The 26,771-nt window shown below is 40.5% G+C and overlaps 1 protein-coding gene across 28 annotated transcripts in view; it reads right to left on the bottom strand.

The window, feature by feature from the left end:
• Nucleotides 1-26,771, bottom strand: part of ERC2 (ELKS/RAB6-interacting/CAST family member 2) — a 1,070,068-nt gene that overhangs the window by 513,542 nt on the left and 529,755 nt on the right. For 19 of the 28 annotated variants that reach the window (XR_008316192.1, XR_008316193.1, XR_008316196.1 and 16 more), the window contains 3 exons: nt 25,575-25,610; nt 14,056-14,085; nt 13,180-13,373 (listed from right to left, as the gene is read on the bottom strand). Coding sequence is in view for 6 of the 28 variants with exons in the window: in XM_053296295.1 (XP_053152270.1) it covers nt 13,180-13,373; nt 14,056-14,085; nt 25,575-25,610 (260 nt within the window). In the remaining 22 variants the exon portion in view is untranslated. The remainder of the gene's footprint in view (nt 1-13,179; nt 13,374-14,055; nt 14,086-25,574; nt 25,611-26,771) is intronic. The other 9 variants (XR_008316208.1, XR_008316206.1, XR_008316201.1 and 6 more) reach the window with 2 other exon arrangements.

Below are 26,771 nucleotides of genomic sequence, written 5' to 3'. Positions count from 1 at the left end.
CATAAAAAATATTGAAATTAAAAAAGGATGCAGGATGCAAACAGTTAAATGCAAATAATAGTCAGAAGAAATTATGTCTATCAACTAAAAGATGAAGTGGACCTGATAAGTGAATGGTGTGAGAGAATAAGTTACTAAAGGTACTGACCTGGAAGTCAAGCTGGTTGGAGCAGGGGTGAAAGCAGCAGTTTGGAGAGTAAACACAAAAGGAGGGAGATAGCAAGAGAATAAAGGGAGGAAAAACATTAGTTTTTCAACATAAAAATGAGCAGATGTTATATCAGCAGTCTATTTTTAAAAGGGAAATCAGCAAATACCATTAGTGTACAGTGTTTCTTTGATGAGTGAAAAGCGAAGCAACTGCTCCAGAGGAAGCAACCTATGGAAAAGCTACCTCTGAATACAGACACATCCTCATCGTATATGCATACAAGTAGAATGCAAGAAAGTTAGTGGCAGTTGCTAAGGCATATGTTTGGCAGGAAGCATTCATGTATTTTCTTTTTAAAAGAAGGGACTGTTTCGACCAACATGGATCTGAGGATGACTCATATACAGCCAGTCATCTTCACCCATGAAAAATAAAAGGAAACTAAATGGCTTGGCTACATGTTCAAAGAGCTTCATGTCAGAGATTCTCAAGTACTGATCACTTACACTGATCAAAGACACTATCCCTCCCCTCACCCATGGAAATACAGTATAGCCCTTTCCAAAGCTGAGAGCAATTTTTTCTGCCCCAAGAATAAGACTAATACTTCATCACTGAGAATATCCAGATGCTTGATAACTTATTTTGTAAAAATATTTACCATGTCCTTTTGATCACACACACACATACATACACACCCTTATCTAATGCCAAACTAAAATAGTCCCCAGAGGCATCACAGGTGCATATTCCTTCACCATTTTGCCAAAGGGGTGGTGGTGTTTTTTTTAAAGGAGGGGAAATCTAGAAAGATAACTGTGCTAACTGCAAATAGCTTCACAGCTATTGGGTATGCTGGGGGGGGGGCAGTTATGCTAATCTCTCTCTCTCTCTCTTTCTCTGAAGTACCTCCCCCACAGTGACTGAAGTGCTGTAGTGAAAGGCACATATTGAGACCATTCAAAGTACCCAATACCGGCAGAAAAGGAACTGTAAACTCAAGTACATATTGATGTATTTTGTCTAACAATTAAAGAATTTTGTCTAAATAGGATAGCACCAGCAAGTTCACAGCCATTAGTTGGGTATGTCTAGAAGCTCTGCTCTCTGCATCAATTTGAGGTTTATTAGTCCAAGTCCAAAGAAAGTATCTCCCTGACATTTTACACTTTGAAATGAAACTAAAATGCAGGAAAAGATGGTAATATCAGATGCACAGAATTTATCAGTTGCCAGACAGAATAAGCCTTGCCACATGACACTGAGAAGAATTCTGTTCATCTTTCTTCCCCACCATCCACAAATAAGCTGAGGGCAGTTGGGTCTCCAGCTTGAGTTCTGCTTTGGAGTCATTTTTTTCTCCTGGGGTTGGTAATAAGCAGCACCTTCCCTCTACAGCAAAAGGAAATTTATGACATACATCTCTTTACAGGGATTCACAGCTGTATGTAAAAGAACTGAGGTCATTCACAGTGATTAGCAATTGTTCCCGGACTTCAAAAGCTCTGGTTGAGACTCATTAAAGAGAAACTGATCTTTAAATAATGGTCTGCTCATGGTGTCTCTTTACCTTTTGCATATTAAGGCAGACCCAATATGCTATTAATTTACAATCTTATCTGCTACAGGCGAGGCCAGCTCTCCTGCTTTCTATCTTCACCACAGTATAAGGCCAGTGATAACACAATCCATCAGTGACTAAAGTGGCAAACTCTCTACTGTGTAAGTCTATGATGATACAAGCTAATTCTTGGCAGACATACATGATCTAGGATTTAAAGTTAGACTAGAAGAGTTCCACATGCCATCTCCGGTCCAGTACAGCACTTTAAAAATATAAGACATTTTTAACTATGCTTGTGTGAAAGGAATCACATGGGTTAGTAGAGTTCTATCACTACAGCAACAACTATCTTACCTTGCTCTACAAAACCCATGATCCAGAGAGAGGCTGAGGAGTTTTCAGGAAACACAGGGACTACTACATATGGGGACTCTAGACCTAGAACCAACTAGAGATGTGCAGACCAATTAGACCTTGAATAAATTTGAATCAGGGTAATTCAAGTAAATCAAATCACCCTTAAAATAAAGTGCCTGATTCAAGGTCGAATAGAATCACCCTTGATTTGACTCAAATCGAGTGACTTGAGCACCATTTTGAGCAGAACTCAAGCTGGAGACCGATTTTCTGGGGAGAGCTGGTCTACCAATTGGAGTTAGCGGGTAGACCAGATCTCCACTCCCGACGACATGTCTGCCTGCCTCAGAGGACTGATCTAGTCGGTAGACCAGTCCTCCAAGGCAGGCAGATGTGCTAAGTCCAGAGCAGAAAGCTGGTCTATCGACTGACCCCGATTGGTAAACCAGCTCTTCCAGGAAAAACAGTGCCATTTTGAGGCCCATTTTTCCAGCTCTCCCCAGAAAAACAGGCCTCAAAATGGTGCTTGAATCACTCAAATCGATTAAAGTGATTTGTCAAGACAGCTATCCAAGTTGGCTGTTTTCAGAAAATCAGTCTGAAGATTTTGCAATCCAAACTCAAATTGAATAGCAAAATCTGATTTGTGCACACCTCTAGTGCTATCCTCTATATTGCTCACATCATTGAGTAGATGCAATTCTAGTCAGTGGGTAAGTGTCACGAGCTCACTCGACAGAAGACACTGGCCAGAAATATATGACACAATAGCCAGTAGCTCAAGTTTCAGTTTTACTGCTAAATAGTCAGGTTTAACAGTCTCACCAAGACTACAGAAGTGAGGAGTGAGAAGCCCAAATTCCAAAGTCATGATCTCTCCAACAAAAGCTCCAAGCAGATTTGACGTGTTGTTTCCAGCAGTTTGTTCAAGGCACAGGCTGCCCGATTTACAGTCAGTAGACACGTGCACTTCATCAACACTCCACCTCTTTCAGCTGCTGTAGATTCAATCCGGCTTCTATTTTCTTGCCAGCAGACTACTCCTTCGCAATTCCCTCACCAGCTGCTGACGTTTTCCCTGTCTGCATTCTTGAGGAGATAGTGGCTGTTCAAACTCTGGCTCAGATCTTGACCCAAGGTCACCTGGCCCTACTGGCACCTCCTAAACCAAACAGTCACCCTGGCCTGCCTCAATTACCTCCCCTTTCATATTACCAGCCTGCTCCTCCTCAGGTGCCTCCCCACTTTCTAGTAAGTCACCTGCCTCCCACTCCTCTCCAATGTCCTCGAGTGGGGGAATGACACTAAGGACGAACAGTCAGACACCTCTTCTGCTTTCTCCAAGAACGGGCTTTGGAATACAGAAAGGAAGGACTGTTGAAACTGTTTGAGGAACTAACAGGAGGAAGTCTGAGAAACTAACTTAAGTTAAAAAACATTCTTCAAACACAAGGGATCATGTTAGTATTAGATATTAGTGAAGAAACACAACTGTTTGAGAATCATAAGTTTAAAGTAATTGACCAGTCATAACAAGCTATTCAGAGCTACAGTTTACCACCTCCTCTTAGAAATATGCCACCCATTTTGTCTGGCTCTGTATACATCTAAAATTCATTTCTCAGAATGTAATTGAAACAAAACTTCTAAAACATCCACTTCTTAGAATGTCTACCTTTGCTCTGAAGTCTATGGACAGTAAATTGTATTCTTTATATTCTGAATGGTTTGGAAAATTCACATAAATTTCCTGCAGGAAGTCATATTCATAGGCATGAAGAAAAACATAGGAACCTTTCATAGTGTCTCTCTGCATATGATTGTTCTTTTTTCCTGACTGTGCTGCATATGGACTATTTTTAAAGCTATTATGGATGTGTGTATCAATTCATAGTTGAACTGATTCGTAGTTGGATAGATTCGAGCAATCCAACCTCAAAACAATGGCGCCATTGGTCTCAATGGCGCTTTTCAAGGTTGAATCAAATCGACCCTGATTCAAATAAAAGCAATTTAATGATTCAAGTCGCCAAAAGAGGCAAAAGTTTGCCTCTTTTTATGCATTCTGATTGGTTTTGGGGCAATGACTTCTGATTGACTGGCAATCTCCTTGTATCTTGTTTGGCTAGTTATGATTCAAATCAATTGTTGGCATTGGCAACTGTGGCCCTATTGTCTGAGGGGAGGGATGAGGAAGGCAGGAAGGAGGACGTTTCAAAATGTATATAAGGGGACTCTCTGAAGTAGCGTAGCATTACCCAAGCTGTTGAGAGTCAGTGTGTGCTGCCTGGCATGATTGCCTGTAGCTCCTGGTCAGACTCCAGCTGAAGACCAATAAAAGAAGATTTCATACTGGTGAGCAACCCTAACCACACACACAGGCAGAGAGCGCGAGAGCGTGCCTTGAATAGGTTTGATTTCTTGTTTCTTTTTTTACTTTGGGTGAGGGAATCTTACGTAGGCACTAGGACTGTCAGGAGAGTTGGGAGGATAATTTAGAGAGGCCACAGTAATCCCCTTCCCCCTCCACTTAGACTCATCCCATTATTGTTGCTTGTTCTTGCTTATCCACCCCGAAAAGGCCCCCCCAAAGTCTGTTCTTTATTTGGGGGGTAATTTTTCTATTTGCTTTCTGTGTGCACTACAGTGCTATTACAGCATAGTATGTGTGGCATACACAGCAGAAATACAGACCACCTCCAGCCCCAAAGATGTCTGGGAAGCTGCAAGGAAGATCTAGGAGCAGACTGCCAGAAAGAGGGAGCAGTGATGCTGGTTGAGGTGGGCAGCAGAGGCGGCAAAGGGGCTTACTCTCCAAGTCACCCCAATCCCTGCTTTTTCAGCTGTGCACAGGCTCACACACTCAGATGAACTAGCAGTGCAACCGATGGCTTTAGCTGAGCAGGAGTTAGGGGAGAGGTTCTCCTCTGTCAGGGAAAATGTAGTTCCCATGGCACCTGTGGAGCAGGTGCAGAATACTTTGGCTGCTAGCCCAGCCAGACTGGCTCACCATCCTCCCCAAACAACCTTAGCAATGTGAGTCCCTGGTCTGAGACTGAGGAGGAGCAGGAGCAGGAGGAAGTCATTGTACTTCCTGTTCCTGGACCTTCTGAGCCTTGGACTGAGGGTGGTGGTGGTGTCCCCAAGATGGAACCAGCAGCACCGCCACCACCAAAGCAGCCATAGGCCACTGATCATGGTGGCAACATGGTGTGGGATCACTTAGAGTTCTGCCTTGGTGACACTACACATGCTATCTGCACCCACTGTAGGCAAAGATCAGCAGGGGCAAGGACCCCAAACGTCTTGGGACGACAGTGATGCTGTTTCACCTGCGATGCTGTCACCCAGGAATCCTTGCTCCTGCTGGCAGCAATAGACCTGGCATGCCCTCAGCTAGCAACAGCAAGCACTCCTGTGTAGTGGGTGCAATCGCTGGGCAAGCAGTCCAATCATCCAAAATCACATCTCATTACCTACCTACTTCCACCAGCTGATCCAGCTGCTTGCCCCCAACTACAAGATCCCCTCATGTACCACCTTCAGCAGGAGGGTGGTGCCCTCCCTGTCCTGGACATGCAGGGAGGCTGTGTTAGGGTTTCTGGGTGAAGCAAGGTCCAAGACCAGTGTGCATTTCCCTGCGGATCTGTAGACCAGCCACAATGGACAGGCACACAACTGTTCTGTCCTTCACTGTACACTGGTCCATAGACTCCACAGGACTGCCTAGAAGTGGGAAGTCCACCCCCAGCAGCACCATCACCACCGATTCCTGGTCCAACAGTGCAGAATCCCTGGCAATACCAATGGAGCCGGCAGTTCCATCTCTGAGTCCCACCTGATGGTTCACAAAGGGCTTCCTTGGTGCTTTGCCACAGTGGATGGGAGGAGCCCCGCGGGCCCTGCATTGGTGCCTGCTGGAGCTGGTGGCAGCCCAGGAGACAGAGCCATGCCAGTTTGAGGCAACACACTGCCAAGTCTGACCAGACAGAGTGATGATTGCACTGAGTATAATGTTGTATTATTACTTGCTGCTATAACTATCTGGTTTTGCTGGATTGCAGATTGACGACAACAGAATTTGGGTACCTATCTGCCTTCCTCGAGCTGTGGTTTGGTGGTCTGTTTGTGAGATGGTGTTGGACAGTAGCAACTCAGCTCTATGTATCCATGAATAATATTTCTTGGTGATTGCTGTTATGAGCTCTATGTCTGGCTTTGAGAGTAACTTGTGCTTCACTCACTTCTCTGGTCTGCTCAGTAATCTGCATTCTGCTTTGCAAGGTGTACTCACTCAGTCAAATTGTGGCTGAAGATGTTGCTAAAGTTGAGCTTATGACAATGCTTTCTGGCTGCTAAGGGTGGTATTGTGTGGTTGCAGTTGTTGTAAGTAAGGACAGAATCATAATTGTTTGCTGGTCAATGACTGAATAAACTTATATCTATCTATCATAATTGTGTGAGAGAGAGCAACTTGTGCCAATGATGTTACTTCAGCATTGGCACAGTGGCTGGCAGTGACTTCTGAGTCAGTGTGGTTCTTTTCTGGCCATCTTTGGACTGTCTTTTAAATGTGTGTTATCATTGTGTATTGGGAGTTACAGTTTGTGGGTGTGCTGTGTTGTGTTTCTCCCATAGGGAACAGTGATTCAAAACACCCCATTGTCCCCATGAGTGGCTACTAGGGGCGCCATAGTGGGTTGGGTGGTGGGGCATGATGGGTGTTACCCAGCATCCAAACCACTGAGCAACTGGGCAATCAGATAATTTTAAATGATTTTTAAAATTTTATTAGAGTTATTTCAAGTTATTGCCCTACTGGTCCAGAGAAAATTCAATGTGGGGAGAGCTGATCTACCAATTGGTTTTCTCAGAGGACTGGTCTACCCATTAAACGCAATAGGTAGATTAGTTCTCCACAGAAAAACTGCAATTTGAGGGCTGTTTTCTGGGGAGAGCTGGTCTACCCATTGGATTTAAAAGGTAGATAAGTCCTCCGAGAAAACCAACTGATAAACCAGCTCTCCTGTTTTTCCAGGAAGAGCTGGTCTATCAATTGGTTTTCTCAGAGGACTGGTCTACCCATTAAATCCAATGGGTAGACCAGCTCTCCTAAGGAAAACAGTCCTCAAAATAGCACTGTTTTTTCTGGGGAGAGCTGGTCTACATATTGGATTTAATGGGTAGATCAGCTCTCCGCAGTAAAACTGAATCGATTCGATGATTTGCAAATCGAATCATTGAATCAATTTGTTACACTTTTCCCAAACCAGAGGATCTGAAAAAGAAAACCAGTGCCCAGTTCCACTAGTGCTGGCTAAGTACCTGCCTGTCAACATCCCACAAATGCCATTATAGACCATTCCACAAGACTGCTGAAAGTATGCTACAAGCACATCTCTGCTATTTCCCAATGTTCTAAGGCTACAGGAGACTCACAACAGTATTCCATCTGCATATAAAACAAAAGGCAATAACCTTTCTGCAGGAAGGATTGCTATATTTGAAATGCTGGGTGGTGGAGAATAGCCATGCTACCGTTTATACCCCTTTTTTAGAAACTCTTGCTAGATGTTTTTTTCCTTTATGAGGTGCACTGTGAAAGAGCATAAAGCTCCCAAACTATCTATATATATAATTCTCCTGGGTGTGCCCAGGAGAAATGCGTCCCGGCAGCCCAGCTGATTGGCTGAGCGGCGGACACGCCTGATTGGCTGAGGCGCACTTAGGAGGATTGGTCGCCACGGTGGGCCCAGTCACAGAGGCCAGAGGCGGCGCAGGCCCGGCCCAGCTATGGAGGCAAGGCCCAGGAGGGGGGAAAGAAAGCGTGGGGGCAGAAGTGGCAGTGGGGAGAGGCAGCTGGGCCCAGAAGCGGAGACTGGGGCAGAAGGTGTGTGTGTGGGGGAGAGGTAACCACCGGCCCCAAAGAGCACACAGATGCTCTGTGCGGGGTCGGCTAGTTGTTTTTAAAACCCATAAAAGTATGACACTGAACAGCAAGGGCACTGAAAGAAATTGTTTTACTTGTCCCAAACACGTTATGACACTCTGGTCTCTATTTCCTGCCTGAGGATCAAGATCCATTATGAAGTGGGACACCCCCACACCCCCAAGAGTAACACTATGGTAAGGGGAATGTGCCCTGGCCACTGGCCAGAGTGCTACTACTACAGTACTATGGATATTTACATACTGCTTTTCAACAGCAGAATATAAACATGGACTAAGGGCCACCAGGTGGCTCCATCACTTCTATTCAAGAAAGAAGAACACCAGCAACCCAACAATATCTTAGGAGTAAGAAACATAAAAGAAATTCATGTTTATTGGGCAGAAAGGGATAATGCACAATGGTCCTTTAAGACACAAGTACATAAGAACATAAGAACAGCCCTGTTGGATCAAACCTAAGGCCTATCAAGACCAATATCCCATTTCACACACTGGCCTACAGATGCCTCTGGGGAGCCCACAGGCAAGTGGTATGTGCATGCCCTCTCTCCTACTGTTGCTCCCCTGCAACTGATATTGAGAGGCATTGTGCTTCTGAGGCTGGAGGTGGCCCACAGCCACCAGACTAGTAGCCATTGATAGACCTGTCCTCCATGAATCTGCCTAAACCCCTTTTAAAGCCATCCAAGCTGGTGGCCATCACCACATCCCATGGCACGGAATTCCATAGATTAATTATGTGCTATGTGAAAAAGTACTCCCTCTTGTCGGTCCTAAATTGCCTGACTTTCAGTTTCATGGGATGACCCCTGGTTCTAGCGTTGTGAGAGAGGGAGAAAATATTCTCTCTGCCACTCTCTCTACTCATGCATAATATTATACACCTCAGTCATGTCTTCCCTTAGTCACCTATTTTCAAAACTAAAGAGCCCCAGATGCCATAGCCGGGCCTCATAAAGAAGGTGTTCCAACCCCCAGTCATCTTGGTTGCCTTCTTCTGTACCTTTTCCAGTTCTACAATATCCTTCTTAAGATACGGAGAATAGAACTGTATGTAGTACTCCAGATGTGGTCGCACCATAGATTTGTATAAGGGCATTATAATATCAACATTTTTATTTTTAATCCCCCTCCTAATTATCCCTAACATGGAATTTGCCATTTTTTAAAAAAAACACTGCCGTGTACTGAATTGACACTTTCAATGAGCTGTCCACGATGACCCCAAGATCTCTCTCCTGGTCATTTACTGACAACTCAGATCCCATCAGTGTATATGTGAAGTTGGGGTTTTTTATCCCAATATGCATCACTTTAGACTTGCTTACAATGAACCACATTTGCCATTTTGTTGCCCACTCTCCCAGTTTGGATAGATCCTTTTGGAGCTCCTCACAATCTGTTGTGGATTTTACTACCCTAAACTTAGTAAACAGTAAATAGCATAAGTAGGTAAATAGTTAGTGCAAACTGATTAGGATCGTGGAAGGTAGTTTGGAGATCCTCTAGTCCAACTCCCCACTTAGTACGGGAATCCACTGCAGCATACCAGAAAGATGCTCATCCAAATTCCTAGCAAAGGAGAGCCCACCACTGCATGTGGCAGGCTGTTCCATGGTTGAGCAGCTCATTCAGTTAGCAAATACTTCCTAATGTCTAGCCTGAATCTGCGTCCTTGTAATTTCAACCCATCACTTCTAGTCCTATCCTCGAGAGCAAGAAAGAACAAGTTTTCCCCCATTTTTAATATGACAAATATTCAGAAATTTGAAGATGGCTATGATATCTTAGTCTTCTCTTCTGCAGGCCAAACATACCCAGCTCCTTTAACCATTCCTCATAGGTTTGTAGACCCTTAACAACCTTTTTTGCCTTCTTCCAGACCCATTTCAGTTTATCAGGCCATTCAAAATGCAGTGGCCGGAACTGGACAGAGTTGGTTACCGAAACAATGCTTTGGTAACAGATAAAAAAACCTCAGATATGTGCAGTATACTGTACCAAGAACACTTTGTAAACGCAGTCACTTAAATCCTTCATCTTATGTATGTGGACTACATACAGAGAGAAAGCAGTTTTCATTAGGCTTCATTTTCATACTTGTTTTCCAAAGTATTCAAGAAAATATCATTAAAATGTCAAAAGTAACACTCTAATATTGTTTAACAGCTGTTAACAGAACAGAAACAGCTACATCAAATAGCACAAGTAATCCTCTTGTCCACCTATCACTGCAGTTTTTCACATTTAATCTTAAACACACAAGAAAATGTAACATGAGATGTATAATGCTTGTATAATGCATAGAAAGAAGACCTGTGAACTCTAGATCTGCTTTCAGAGTCTTGTCATACACTGGCTTCTCTGTGATAGATACTGTTACAAGTACCTGAGAGTGGCCAATACAGCTGTTGTTAAGGAAGGTTTACAGAACCTCCAAGGATGCAGTAATGGGATAATCTTTCTCTCTAGCCCAAATGAGTGAAAATGTTGAGTTTCTATTGCAGTGTGTAAGGAGAATGTATGCATTCAAAAACACTTCCACTTATTTAATTCTAACTAGTGCAACACTGGAAATTCTTTTTTAAATTATTATTTAAAACATTTCTAATTCCCAGTTGATCTATGCTGAGCTTTTGTTTTTAACAGCCTCTTATATTAAAGGGGCCTAAAGACAGGTTGTACAATCTACGAGAGGTACTTCCACAGACTGTGAGATTAATATAGGAATGAATGACTTCCTAGAGACTGATCATTTTGTATCACTAGCTCATATATTTCCAAAATAAATAGTTTTAAAAATACTATTTAAATTTTCAGTTCTCGGGCAGCACTTGGGGGAAACAAAATCTATAGTGAAGCTAACCTTTGTCTGTTTTATGCAGAATAGTAAAACCATAGTACATAGTAAATATAATAAAATTTGTTTCTAGAATATCATTTGCAAAATTGTTGAAAGTGCATCCAATCAATGCAAACACCCTGCCACTTTCTCTGAGAAAGTAATACGTATGCCAGGAATCATTCCAAGTATCTATATTTTATACAAGCAGATGCTGAACTCTCTTCATAAATCCCCCTCCTTCATATGACTTTCTGGTGTAAAAAAATGTAACCAGGTAGCTGGAACCTTTGCACACACACACACACAAATTCCTATTAGAGGCATCAGTATCTTGGGAATAAGCTGCAGAAAACAATTCAGAGCTTTAATTCAGGAATGTAATAATGAGGTGGCACAGAACAATAGGTTTGTAGAGTAGAAAGAGACTCCATAGGTCATTTGAATAATCACCTATTCTAAAAGAGTACACTGTACAACTTCTGCATAAAGCATATTTTTCTGGTCAGATGTCCCAGACTTCTACATTTACTTCTGAACAGCTCATATAGAATGGAAATATTGTCTCTCTTTCTGATATTTTAAAAATATGTTTGAATGACCAAATTTTTCTCTTTCTTTTTTTCTGATAGAATAAAAATGCTCAACATTCTTTACTCTTCCTTCCAATGACTTGCAGCCTGTATTTAAGCTTCACTCCTGCATGCCCTGTAACATCTTTTAAGCACATGGCCATTTGGTTTTTACAGATGCTACAAATGAAGGGAAGCAGAGTTCTAGGGACTGTGAGTGAGTGAACCCCTACCAGTTCCTGGTGAAGCCCAATATCTGGGATAGAACTCTAGCCCTATTCACCCTCCCACAACTAAGTAGCTTTTCTTGGATCCACAGATATTTGGCAGGCTGATGATGCACTGGCCAATCTAGCAGCCATTGGAAAGGCTGAGGGAGGTGTGATAAGTTTTAGTGAGCATATCTTATTTTGGACCTATTTTTGAATGATATTTGAGAAAGTACTATAGGAATTAAAGCTGCCAGAGTCATGATGGACTGTTAATTAGGGAGTATGAGCTGATGAATAAAAAGTGGGATGTCTTTCCAGATGGTCCTCAGTCCCACAGCAGCCAGTTATGGACATAGCAATGTGTTGGTACTTTAGATACCTGCTTGGGAGTTTCTGTGCTTGTCCTACCCTCCTTTTTTCGTCTTTTATTTTTAAATTGGAAATCTTGAGAGAAATTTAATGAAAGAACTGGGATGGAGGAAAGAGAGACAGGAGTAAATGTATTAATAGAAAATAAATTGGCATTCAGGGTATGAAACCAATTCGAATCGAACTTGGTTTGAGTTGAACTGGCCCAGTTTGACCAGTTTGAGCTTGAACCAGACCAGCCTTCCAAAAGAGGCGGCCAGTCTGAATTCAAACTGAATCAGGCCTGGTTCAGATCAAACTGGTTCAACCTGGTTCAAGTGCTCTGCTTGAAAAAGGGAATCTGGTGAGGATTCCCCTTTATAAGCAAAGGGGGTGGATTCCCTAAGTATCTAAAAAGGGGGTTGGGGTGGGCAAGATAGCACCTTGCCCTTTGTGCTGGTGGTGGCTGTGGCTGCTCAGCAGCAATGGGGGCTCAGTCCTGCTGGCGCTCCCCCCTGCACTGTGGGCCAGCGGGTGACCCAGTTCCAGCATCTGCACATGAGCGGAGGCCATTTGTGTGATCTCCGTGCATGCATGGAAGCCATTTATGTCACCACTCAAATTGCCCTCTCACCTGCCCTCACAAACCCCTTTCAGATACTTAGATGGGGAATCCTTACTGGATTCCCCTTTACAAGCAGAGCATTCGAACTGGGTCGAACTGATTCGAACTGGTTCGACAGCACAAACCGAACCCCTGCTGGCTCTAACAAACTGTTTCACAGATTGGGCAGTTCAGTTCTAATTCGGTTTAAATTTGAACCAAACTGCCTCTGTTGATTCCGTGCACACCCCTACTTGGCATCTTGATCATTTTCTCTGTAAAATGTAATCTTTAATCCTTTCATCATTACAAAACTATTAATTATACTACCTAGACTGCATTACAGAAAAGAAATGTTGGTTGGGTATTAACCTACTTGTGGCCTTCAAAGATACTTCTACTTGTGGCCTTCAAAGATACTTCTACAAGCTAATGCACAGAGATTTCATTCCAGCATGCTCTAGCACAAATATTCAGTTGTAATTTTATCTAATGAACCATACATTTTGCCATAGTTCCTCATGGAAAGTGAATGTAAAATGCACATGTGAGAAAATGTAAGATATGAGACATTTACCTTTCTAGTTCTGCAATTTTCTTATCTTTGTCATTTTTTTCATTCTCTACTTCCTTGAGGATTTCTAAAAGTCTGTCAACTTCAGCTTGAGCTTTGCCACATTCGTCTCTGTAGTAGGCTGCCTCTTTGTCAAGCTGCTTCATCCTATCTGCAAATTCAGGATTCATCCGGGCTTCCTCCTCAGCTTCATGAGCCTGTTAAATAAATAAATGATCACCAGCATTTCAAAGAGTTTAACCATACTATTCTGAAATCCCAGGCTCCATATGCTGAAAGGATTTATGGGTATCCTGTTAGTTAGCAACGTTTCCTTACAGATTCCTATAACGGGACATTCAAAAAATATCTTTCCAAGAACTTTTGGGAAGATCATAACTCCTTGCTTTAGAAAAGAAATGTTAACTTTTTGAACTGAAATGTTATTACTATTGTCCAGAAAAGCAGTACTGAACAATTCAATATGCTAGCATATAATACAGTTTAGTTTAATAACTGAATTAAACAATTTAATGCAAGCTATTTACATTAAGAGGAGAATGATTTTAACTGACAGTTTTACCCAAAATCCATTTCTTTATATTTCATATTGCCAATACTTAACCTGAAACGTGAGAAGAAACAAGCCCCTTGGTGAACAGCACAAATAAATATGCCTGGCAAACACATGCATGGGTGGGTGGTCATTTCACAAACAAGAAAGAATGCAATGAACACAACAGAAAACAAGAGTGCAAAGCCCAGTCCTGCTCCCATTAAAGCTAATGGCAAAACCCCATTAATGTCAATGAGAGCATGAATGGGCCAAAGTGTTTAAAACTTTAGATGAAATAATCACACACAGATGTAAACAAGAATGCACTGCAATGCTTAGCCTACCCCTTGTTTCCCATTATTCCTAATTGGCATCTTCAAAGAGCAGGCAGGGAGAAAACAAGTAGTTTAACCGCAGTGCACATTAAACATACATCATTCAGAGAACACTTTTTAAATGTACACAAATACATTTTAAAAGATTAAGGACACTTAGAAGAACTGCGTTTTCCTTCCACTATCTAACAATGCAGAACAGATCCAGGCTTTCTTTTAATTTTAATATAGCTATTGTCTTTTAATTTCAGGGAGTAAACAAACAAGCAGTGAAACAACTATAGGTTAAAATGAAGCATGCATGTTTAGATAAAAAGGTAACAATAACATCTATTTCTAGGTAGTTGGTATTCTTTGCAATGATTTAGCTATTTTTTTTTTCAATAAGTTGAGTTCAAGTGAAACATGTTTTATGATGAAGAAATGTGCAAAAATCAAGTTATTAAAGAAAAAGTACCAAGGATGTTTTTTCTGCATGTAACATATCATTTAAGCATGAGGATAACACAGGAAATAGTTTTCACTGTTTTCACTGTCAGTGGATTTCTTCATCTCAAAGAAATGTTTAAGGATCACTTCAAATTCGATGAATTACCTACATGGAAAGCAATTTTGCAGGCATCTTTCTTTCACAGAAGTGCTATTCATATAGGGCGTCCATCAGGTCTGAATCTGCCCTACCTTTGAGGAAAGCACTTTCTACATAACTAAAATATATTCATCATATTATAAAACACTATCTACCAAGGGTTCCCAGTTATTTATTTTAACAGGGTTTGTACAAGGTCTCATACCTGACGGATCATGCCCATAACACTCAGTTCAGCTCAGTTAAATAAACTGGAACAGTTACTTCCACAGCATGTGAACTGAACCCTTAATTTTTAAAACTGGGATCCAAAGAGCCCAGGCACTTCTCAATGGTCATTAGGGTTTGCTTGATTAACTACTGTATGAGAAGCTACTTCAAAGGGTCTTTCAAGATTCTTTTGTGGCTTTATGGGGGATGAGGCGCAGTGATGTGAAAGGAGCCTCAGAACTCCTAGTGGACTGCAGTCGCATGCACAACCTTCTGGATCCTACTCAAAGTCTACAATGCAGAGCTCTGTGTATGCATGGAGGCTTCTAATATTGGCCATGGGGCTAACAAGATTTATTTTTTTTAGATTTCCAAAGCCAACAACAGAAAAGCTTCACAACATACATACAGGTGAAACTCGGAAAATTAGAATATCGTGCAAAAGTCCATTAATTTCAGTAATGCAAATTAAAAGGTGAAACTGATATATGAGACAGACGCATTACATGCAAAGCGAGATAAGTCAAGCCTTAATTTGTTATAATTGTGATGATCATGGCGTACAGCTCATGAAAACCCCAAATCCACAATCTCAGAAAATTAGAATATTACATATTCCAATAAGACAAGGATTGAAGAATAGAACAATATCGGACCTCTGAAAAGTATACAGTGTACTGTGCTTGATTGGCCAGCAAACTCGCCTGACCTGACCCCATAGAGAATCTATGGGGCATTGCCAAGAGAAGGATGAGAGACATGAGACCAAACAATGCAGAATTGCTGAAGGCCGCTAATGAAGCATCCTGGTCTTCCCTAATACCTCATCAGTGCCACAGGCTGATAGCATCCATGCCACGCCGCATTGAGGCAGTAATTGCTGCAAAAGGGGCCCAAACCAAGTACTGAATACATATGCATGCTTATACTTTTCAGAGGTCCGATATTGTTCTATTCTTCAATCCTTGTCTTCTTGGTTCCATGTAATATTCTAATTTTCTGAGATTGTGGATTTGGGGTTTTCATGAGCTGTACGCCATGATCATCACAATTATAACAAATTAAGGCTTGACTTATCTCACTTTGCATGTAATGCGTCTCATATATCAGTTTTACCTTTTAATTTGCATTACTGAAATTAATGGACTTTTGCACGATATTCTAATTTTCCGAGTTTCACCTGTAGATCTGTTCTGCCCAATCACAATCAAAAGAACGTATATATACTCCAAACTTAAACTATTCAGCCCTTTCACCAAACAACAAATTCCAGGATCACTTGATGAAAGCCATGACATTTAAACAGGCTTGAAACCTATATAAGTGTAGTGTGGACTTGTCCTTAATGGTGTGTACTAATGCCCAAAATAGTTTTCCCAAAGAGACTAAATCATATAATGAAGGAACAAGGCCATGCCAGTGAACTCCTATAGTCTACCAAGTTCTTCTGAGTATGCTTCTAGAAAAGTTCCTAATGACACTGAAGTTATATTGCTCTGTTGGTAGATTTTAAGAAAGCTAATATTTCACAAATGACACAGTTGAGATGCTGCGAATTAAGACCAAATAATGATCTTATTTGCTAGACTCATATTTTCTTCAGAAGTGTGCGTATACACACACACACACGTACGTGCGAGGCCAATAAAATATTATATAAGATGCATTTTAAATAATTGGGGCAATGTTGCATGAATAATACTGAATGAACTTTTAGTTCTTCAGCCACTGCTCCTACTCAAACTTCCAAAAAGAACTAGCAATTATTTTTTAACAATGACAACTAAGCTTTGCCATAACATAAAGGACATTCAACTGCAGCAGCAAAGAACAACTGTCATGGTACATATATGCACCATGTCCATCTTCTCTGTAGCACTGAGCTAAGGAGCAGAAAGACAGTATTGTACACCAGTTTTCAGTGAAAACTGAAAGCATCTTAACTCTCATCATAAACCAAAGGTTTTTGGATGATTGAATTTGCAGGCTTCTTGAAAGGGCATTGTGGGAAATCTGACTGGGCATTGTGGGAAAGGGAAGTTTAACAGTAGCTCTTACCCATGCTGGCTAAGTAGAGCTTCCATATTTATAGGCAGTATATCTGTGATGTAGAACATTCATGGCAATCTGCCACCACCTTGTGTTCCCATGCAAGGCCCCTGCACCTCACCTCTGCCTTGTGGTCCCTCCCAAGTCCATTTGCCACCTCACCCCACCTTGAGTGCCCTTGAAAGGCCACCCGCCACCTCACTGCTGCCCCAGTGGAGAGGAAAAATAAAAGCCACAACAAAAAGGGAACGGAGGGGATATCTGTTTAGCTCTAGAAATCCTAGAATGCTCCTAAACACTCCTTATTCAGGACTTGCCTCTTCCAACCCTGGCTTCAGAACCCTCAGTGGGGAAAACTGACGATCAACACCTTTTGTTGACTTTACCCTGTTATTCAGAGGCTCATAACTGAGGAAATACTGGATCTCCCCCCACCCTACCCAAAAATCACAACACAGGATCATGCTTTGGCATATACCTGAATTTTAAAAAAACCCAACAACATTTAAAGGGTCATTAAAAATTGTAAGATATGTTATCTAGTGGTTAGAAAAAAGTACAGCAAACATGTGAACCCTCTCTTTGTTGATATTGATATTTAAAATGCTGTTTCTCAGCTATTTTTCAGTGGATCTGCACCACATTTGGAGGGATAGTGTCTCTTGTCACCTAGTTTATAGTCTGTTTATAGTCAGGTACATTTGACAGTTTTGATTTTATGACCAACAAAATATCCAAGGCTTATAAGAGAGCCTGGACTTCTAAGTGGCTTTTAATACCATCAACCATGATATGCTTCTGGGTCTTCTCTTTAGATGGGGACTTGGGGACGCTGTGATATGGTGGATCTACTCCTACCTGAAGAGTTGTACTCAGAAGGTGGTGCTCGGGATGTGTCTTTGGCCTATGGGGTGCCACAGGGATCTATTCTGTCCCCCACGCTGTTTAACCTTTACACGAAACCTCTGGGAGAGGTCATCCGTGGGTGTGGGCTGCAATGTCATCAATATGCGGATGACACCCAGCTCTACCTATCATTTAAGTCTGCAGACGCCAGGGTGGTGTTCTGAACCAGGTGATGTTCTGGTTGTTCTGAACAATCTAGTGGGTGTTCTGAACCAGGATTTGTAGGGTGTTCTGGACTGGATGGGGGCAAACAAGCTGAAACTTAATCTAGATAAGATGGAAGTGCTCTGGGTTGGTAAAAACCAATCACTTGAGTAGTGAGGTAAATCTAGTCTTGGGCGGGGTCACACTCCCCCTGACAGATGAAGTCCACAGTTTGGGGGTGCTTCTAGACTTGACAGTGTCCTTGGAGGCACAGTTGGTGGCAGTATGTAGAAATGCTTTTTACCAGTTACAGCTGGTATGCCAGCTGCTACCCCTTTTGGAGAAAGATTTGACCTCAGTCACTCATACTTTGGAAACGTCCAGATTGGACTATTGCAATGTGGTATACATGGGGCTGCCCTTAAAGATGGTTTGTGGGCACAAGTTGCTTCATGAGTACTACACACATCCTACAGCAGCTTCACTGGTTACTGATCCACTTCCACGCTAGATTAAAGGACCTAGACTTTACCTTTAAAACCCTACACAGCTTGGGACCCAGACCACATTCTGCCAAGGCCCCCCGCCCAGGATCTCAGGACCAGCTCATGGCTCCGCCCCTGGTGGAGATCGAGCTGGTGGGGGACTAAAGGCAGGGGCTTTTGGGTTGTGACCTCTTGACTTTGGAATGTCCCTCTGGAGGAGTTTCACCATGCTCCCTCCCTTAGTGTTTTGAAGAAACAATTGAAGACATCACTTTTTAGAGAGGCTTTTTAATATCTTCTGTTTTTATCTGGTAGATTTTTTTAATATTTTGTTTCTTTCCAATAACTTTTAATTAAATTTTAAAACTTGTTATTTTAATTGTGGTTTAAGCCTGGTCTTTTTAAAAGCTTATTATTTTTTAATCCTATTTTATTAATGTTGCAAATCACCCCAAGCAGTAGTACACAGAAGGGGGATGGATAGATAGATAGATAGATAGATAGATAGATAGATAGATAAGATGGCAGAATATTGAAACAATTCCTTATCTTAACCATACTGGCACAAGTGTTCTGTGCCATTTTCTCAAATATACTTGTTTCTGTGTCTTTCTTCGACCTCAGTGCAATGCTATGCTTCACTGATGTCCATTGAGACTCTGGCATTGTAGATAGATTCTGAAAACCTAAATTAGCTCAGATTTAGAAAATCATATTGAATTTCTTCATGGAATGATATTTTTAATAACTACATATTACTTGTACAGGTGGCCCTCATAACCCGTAGTCCTGGCACCCAGAGTTTTGCGTATCTGGGGTTGGGTCATAGGGACCCAGTTTCTTTATTCACGGGGCAAAAATAGTGAGCGAGAGAAAGCACGTTGGCAGAGGCAACACTTGAATGGGCGCTGCCCAGTGTGCTTGCAATTTTTACCTATCTGTTGTTTTTTGAGCGGCCAGAAATAACTTCTGACATTTCCTACTGTCATTTTGTAGTGCTGAGCCATTTTGTGGCTCTTTTCTGCCATAAACAAACCAACCCTGAAAAACAGACAATAATTGGAGCATTTGGAAGTTTTGGGGGCATTGCTGGAGAGCAAGGTACTGTGCTTATTTCTGCTCCCAACCCCCCTGTTTTTTCTTGTGATTTTCAGCAACTTCAGCATGCTTAGGAACCTACCCCGCCCCCCCCCCCCAGTCCCCATAGGGTTAAGGTTTCTTTATCTATGGTTTCATTATCCATAGAAACTGGCAGGAACAGAACCCCCGTGAATAACAAGTGCCATCTGTACATTATATCCCCAGAGTTTGCTAGTTATTATTCCTGATGGATCTATAGGAAGATTAATACTGTATATGCACATTCTAGCGGAGGTGACAGTTTTTTTTACAGTTGTCATGCTAATGTGGAAAGATATAAACGATCTGAATAGACATAACCATATTCACATCAAAGCTTCTCCAAATGATCACCTACACAGGAGGGATCATGCCAAGAAAAAAATGTTCAGTTCACAGGTATTAATCAGTCTTACAAGTCACTGCATTATGTAAACACACTAACATCAATTTCACTAAAATGTAAATACTAGTGCTCCAAATAGCACACTCTTTTCTGTTTCAAAGAAGGATTTTGTGTTGTCTCTCTTATATCCTGGTTTTATATCCTAGCAGTAGCAACATTATTTTTTCCAAATTATATAAAATTATATACACCAATATAATTTTATATTATTTATCTTAGATAGTTGTGTTAAACATAAAGATTTGAACATGTGTTATACTTTATTTCTTAGCATGCTATTGGCACCATTTATGTTTTTACCAATAGTACATACACATAAGAATAGTGCACCTTCATTTAAAAGAGCCAAAATATCAGTACAATGATTAATACATAAAATGAGACAGCAGAAAGGTACATGCAAGAAAGAAAAAACTTTAGTTAGATCCTTCAAATTGTATTTATGATCAATATAAAATCTAACATTTTAAGGTTCAATTTCAGTTGTAAATTAATACCTGTTACTGAAAGGCAGCAGTAATTTTACATTGTATTTCTGAAGTTCTGAACTGGTGCTGACTGTTGACATTACTGCTTAAATGGATAGTCAACTTTTTAATGTAGAACAAAAACAGTATGTGCAATGGACATGTTATCTCAGAACAAGTTTAGAATGTAAATGATGACCCAGGTTGCACACAAAAATAAAATAAATCCAAAACACCATAATCCTCAAATCAGATGGATGTAGCCAAATTTGTCCTGTGTCGGGAGATAGTGGAATAACCATTCATTCATTCAGATTAGTTCCATTAATTTACCAAGTCATATCCTGCATGAATTGAAGACAATAGCTGACATCCAGACTAATGTTGTGTGTGCCCACCCACACAACCCGCCAAAAAAACACCCCCTGAAAACCTTACGGCCTTTATTTTTGTTACATTACATTTTACATTTTTGTCACAACATTAGTCTATACGTCAGCCAGTGTCATAATTCAATTGGTAATGGAATCAGTGGTTTACCTACTGAACATTTTTTCACAAAGGCTAGGCACAAGAGCTGGATTCTTTGGGTTTTCCTTTCTAATACAAAGAAGAATTCAAGTATGAATTAGTTTAGCTCATGAATAACAACAAACCAAATCTTCTCCATCCTGTCCTTCTGGGAGAGAAGAACACCACTCAAGGGAGGCCTCAAGATATTGTGGTGCCTGGGAAAGTTGCCAAATGTTGTTTTGCCCTATACCCCTGTTGAGGGCCACGACCCCTTTTCAATGCTGGCCCGTGGAAGTGGGGTGCGGCGATGAGAAGGTGGGAGAGTTGCCAGCAACTTCTTGTTGTGCTTCTTGTAAGCTTTGCAGGGGAAGTGCAGATAAGACCGAAGATGAATACTGTAGCTTGTCATTTTGTCCACCAAAACATTGGCATTTATTTCAGTGTAACATGAAATGATAGTGAAATATGCTATAATATATAGTAAATGTTATTTAATCTGTGGTCATCTTACTGTGATGTGGAAAACAGTAGAATCTGGGCTAATCTATAGAGGAGTTGTTGGGTGACATATATTCTGCCTTGAGCTAGGATGTTGGATTTTATTATGATCTTTTGATTCCTCCCTTCCAAAGTTCAAGATTTAACAAAATTTGAAAATAATAACAATAACAATAACAACAATAATAATAATTCGATTTCTATACCACCCTTCCAAAAATGGCTCAGGGCAGTTTACATAGAGAAATACCGTAATAAATAAATAAGATGGCTCACAATCTAAAAGAAACATAAGATACACACCAGCAACAGTCACTGGAAGTACTGTGCTGGGGGTGGACAGGGCCAGTTACTCTCCCCCGGCTAAATAAAGAGAATCACCGCGGTAAAAGGTGCCTCTTTGCCAAGTTAGCAGGGTGTAATAAAAAATAAACTGAGAATCTGCTGAATGGCTGGATGTCTGATGAATTCTCTCTCTCTCTCTCTCTCTCTCTCTCTCTCTCTCTATATATATATATATATAAATCAGCATATTTACTGGGCTTTTCCCTCTTCATAGCAACTGTCCATGCCAAATTTTAAAATTATGTTGTACAGATGAAGAAACATAAACAACATCTTGAGGTATAGAATTAGGAGTTCCTTCAATACTAATATGGATGTTCAATTTGCTCCTCTAGATTGAAGTCATGGATCACTGGTGCTAATCTACAGACATATGAAGATAAAATCTTCATATTTTACCGTCATTAAATTAAAAAAATGAAATCAGTGGCTGAGTTCAGATCTACAGGATAAGCACAGTTATAGCTGGCTAAGGTTGAAACTGCAGTATGCTCAAACACACAAAACAGTTACAGGCCAAAAAGCCTGGGTTTTGGCAGTTATAAGACAAAAGCTAACTCTGGTTTGCCTCGCCAAACTCCAGCTTGAACCTTCAGTTATCTCTAAGTTTCACCGCTGACAACTGAGGTTTTGCCACAGAAGTATTATGCCAGAATGCTGACTCCGCTATAACTGCGGTTTCATGCCTATTTCAAACTCCAATCATAGAGGCAGTGAGGATGTGCCTCGGCAGCCAGGCAGCAGGGAGGGGCTCCCCTCTCCTTAAACTGGAATTTGGCTGGCCATGGCTTGGTGGACGTCTGCAGCACAATTTGGAGTTAAGAACTAAAACCTTGGCCATGCTTAACTCCTGTTAACTTGTACACCTGAACTGGGCCATTATAGGGCTTAAATTGATTGAAACACAAGTACTATGGGTGAATCAGAGTATGGGTCAGGATGTAAAGCAGAACAAGGAATTACAGACAGTTCACATATGACCCTAACATTCATCAGGATGTGGGAGTGAGCCTTTTAATTTGTGAACTCTCCCTCACTGCAAACATAACTTTTCATTTACATTCCTGTGCAAGTATGCTGTGCTCATGAAATCTTTCCACCACAAGAAATGTTCTCACATAGACTTTTATGCATTTAGGTTTCCCCAGTGATAGCAGACAGTGTATGAATCTGATACTCACTCCCATTCCCTGACACATGTACAACTTATACACTTGCACATACTTAAGCCATACTTAAGAACTGGCCATTAGACATAAGCTTCATATGGGTCGAATTTTAAAAGAAATGAAGTTCAGCATATGGAATAAAAAGGTGGACTATTTCACATGGATTAAACTGAATAAGTTCGCTGACTAAAACTTATTCAGTGGTTGCACAAGCAGACAATCTGATAAAGTATGAGTAACAAGGCTTATTCTGAATCAATAAGAAGCAATCATACCCATTTGCCATAAAGTTATCCTGCTAGACATGTACTTGTTTTGATCAAATACAGAATGCGTTGGTAATATGTTTAAAAGCTATGTTTATAAGTTTAAAAGCACAAACTATGTATCTCCACATCAAGTGAAAACAATTTATCCACTCAGTACATATGGCAAGTAAGATAAAATTAGGTTTTATAAGAAGACTTGAGAGCTACTAACTTCTACCAAACATAATTACAGGTTAATTTTGAATAAATAAATGTGGTATGTTTTATGAGACCTACTCTCTACATTTTCATTATAATAGTGGAAGTTGCTCAAATACAAAGAGGAGAAATAATGGCCCCATATATTTCTATATATAGAAATATACCCCTGCTAACTTGGCAAAGAAGCACCTTTTAATGTGGTGATTCTCTTTATCTAGCAGGGCGAGTGTAAATGGTCCTATCCATCCCCAGCACAGCACCTCCAGTGACTGTTGCTGGTGTTTATCTTGTGTTTCTTTTTAGATTGTGAGCCCTTTGGGGACAGGGATCCTTCTTATTTATTTATTATTTCTCTGTATAAACCACCCTGAGCCATTTTTGGAAGGGGGGTATAGAAATCAAACGAATGAATGAATGAATATATGTACCAATATATAATTCAAATCTTGGCTGAAAACAAGACATACCTTCAAACTAAAATTATAAAATATTGTTATAATGAACTCTGAAAACATAGGTAATTATAATATAGTTTGATTTTATTGTTGTTTTTAAAGGGTAAAAGTTTTTCAAAAGTATACACCTGTCATTAAAAACATGAAAATAGATTTAATTCATATAATATTTCTATAAATGTGTCTTGTACTTCCACAAATTAAATATAATAGTTGAGGGAAAATGATGAAGATTGTGGAGTTTTCTGAGCTCATTGATTTATGTTGCGTGTTCCTTCTTTTACTCTGCATCTGATGAATAAGGCACTAGTCTATAAAAGCTCATTCATAATAAAATTTGTTAGTCTTCTTCGGGTGTCATAGGACTCTCTTTTTCCACATTGTTAAATAGTTATAATAAAAACACTGGCTTGGATCCAAAGAGCTGTGAGCAGAAGTATAAAATATATTGGTTTTGTTCCATGAACTCTTGTTCAAGCACTAGCAGAAGACTTCTCAGTCCAATGCTACAATATATTGGAGGTTGTATTACAGTATGAGAAACATGGTGAAGAAGGAAGAAACAAATTGAATCCTGTGAATTCTAGTGAACCATAAAAAGAGCTTATTTAAGAGATTGTGCAAACAAAATAATACTTCTGGATTTGGAGGTTACTGTTCTCATGCAAATCGCTTCTGCTAGGTTGACAACAACCCTTTAGCAAGTAAAAGAAGCTTTCTACTAGCATAAGGGCACCTTTGGATTCCTGAAGCCTAAAATATAGGTCAAAAAATTACTATAAACTTAAAATCAGGGGCTGACATGTTGTGCAGTTTTATGAAGGCAGAGGAAGAGCTACACGCACACAAGACTTGCTTCGCAGCACTGGGCAGGCAGAGGGGGATATGTTTTTCACTTCTCTCCCCTCCTTGCAAAAGCCATTTTCATGTCTAGGAATATGTCAGTGAGGACTGCATGACCCTCACAGATATATCCCTGGATGTTAAAAGGGCTTTTGAGGAAAGGAGAGAGAAGCAAAAAATCGCTTCCCCCTCCACCCGCCCAGCACTGTGAAACAAGCCTTGTGAGCAATTTAGTCACTCCTTGTGAGGACAGAGCTCTTCTTCTGCCCTCGGTAAGGCTGCACATAATGTTATTTTATGTTAATAATATTAAATAATACTGTATTTTCCTGTTGTAAAAGGCACAGCAATGATAAATGCTATTTAGTTATCTCCTACCCACATTTTAAAAGGCTAGGTTACAAACATTAAATGCCTATTTTTTAAAACAGTGAAATCCACTTGCTCATTGCACAAAATACAGTAGACTATAATGCATCTAAATTTGAGATATTTTGATCAACATTCCAGACTTTAATTTTAATTTGAAGGATCCAATAAAGTACTCCACAAACATAGCAATAAAATAACCACAAAACCTGATATCTGCATGCTTTCTTATAATTACTGTAAGTAGTTGAGGACCTGAAGGCACTTCAAATTTGAATGCAAGTCTTATTAAATTGATTCCTAATAAACACCATTCTGTATCTTTTTGAAAAATGGCCTTAAAGTCCGCAAAGCTCACTTATTTTAACATAATGCAAATGAGGTAATCATAGTTTTGCCAAGCTCCACAGAAGAAGAGCGCATCATGGTGGTGGGTCAATGGATCCTCATGCTTTCATATGTTACAGTGGACACTTTCTGAAGTGACTTACTGGATTGTACATCTGATTGAACAACTGTTCAGCTTGCTACATTGCAAAGTTGGGAAGGAATGAAGCATAGACAGGAAAAGAAGGAAAGATTCAGGAAAACAGTATTAGCTCAGCAAATCCAGCACTTTTGCACAGAAGAACTTGGAATTTTTTTTTTTTAAGGTAGAAATTTAAGTTTCTAAACATTCCTTGTGAAAGTGAGAAGGCACTTCGGGAAAATAAATGTTGACTTTGGCTCCTAAAAAAGAATAGCTATAGTAAGAAAGAAAGAATAGCTGGAGTAAGGTTTGCATTACTTTCCCTTTCTCAAGTGAAATAACCCATGAAATACAGAAAGCTGTCCCCTTTTGATGATACATTAAGTGCTGGTCTGCAACAATGAATCACTAAAAGTGCTTTTGGCCAAGGCTGCAATTTATCACCAAAGCTTCAAAGATGGTAATAATAAAAGATTAATTAAACGTTATCATTAAATTTATGGCTTTTCTTTCATATTAACACAAAACTGCATTTCAGTTTTATTTTAATTCTCAATAGTACAGCTTGGCAAATAGTAGTGAGGAAGTCTAAGCAATGAACAAAAGAAAGTCATTCTGAAGTGTAATAGAATATAAGGGAAGCAAAATAAATATATTGAAAGCTATAAACCATTTATTCCAAATCAGCCTCAACATAGATAGGCCTATTACTACCCTGTGAAACACAACTGGGACAGCTCTAGTATTAATGGGACTAACAAAATATCTGTGATTGCACCTGGAAATTTCCTGAGACCACTCCAGAACAAGTGGATTACAGATTACAGACACTGGCCCACATTCTGTGCAGCAGCAGGTGGAGAGAAGAAGGGCTGCGTGCTCACAAAACATTTTCAGCATCCCTGAGGTGAAGTCTCTCGCAGACCTCTGCAGGTGCAGAGTAGGGGGGGTGGAAAGCTATTTTTGCTACTCTCCTATCACTGCAAGACCTTTTTATTTGTTTCTAAGGGTTGTGTGGCCCTAAGGGACATATTTATGCAAGTGGAAAGGTCTTTTGTAGTGATGGGAGAGACGCAAAATCACTCGCCCTCCATGCTTGCATGGCTTCATGAGAAGCCTTAACTGCAGAGATGCTGAAGGCTTTTTGTGAGCACACACTCCTCCTTCTGCCAACCTACTGCTGTTCAGAATGAGGGATACTGAAAAGGAAATTTCTATT

This window comes from Hemicordylus capensis, chromosome 2 (genome assembly GCF_027244095.1).
Source record: "Hemicordylus capensis ecotype Gifberg chromosome 2, rHemCap1.1.pri, whole genome shotgun sequence".
Taxonomy (NCBI): Eukaryota; Metazoa; Chordata; class Lepidosauria; order Squamata; family Cordylidae; genus Hemicordylus; species Hemicordylus capensis.
Note: the sequence above shows the minus strand (reverse complement) of the source record. Positions and strands in the feature narration are given on the sequence as shown.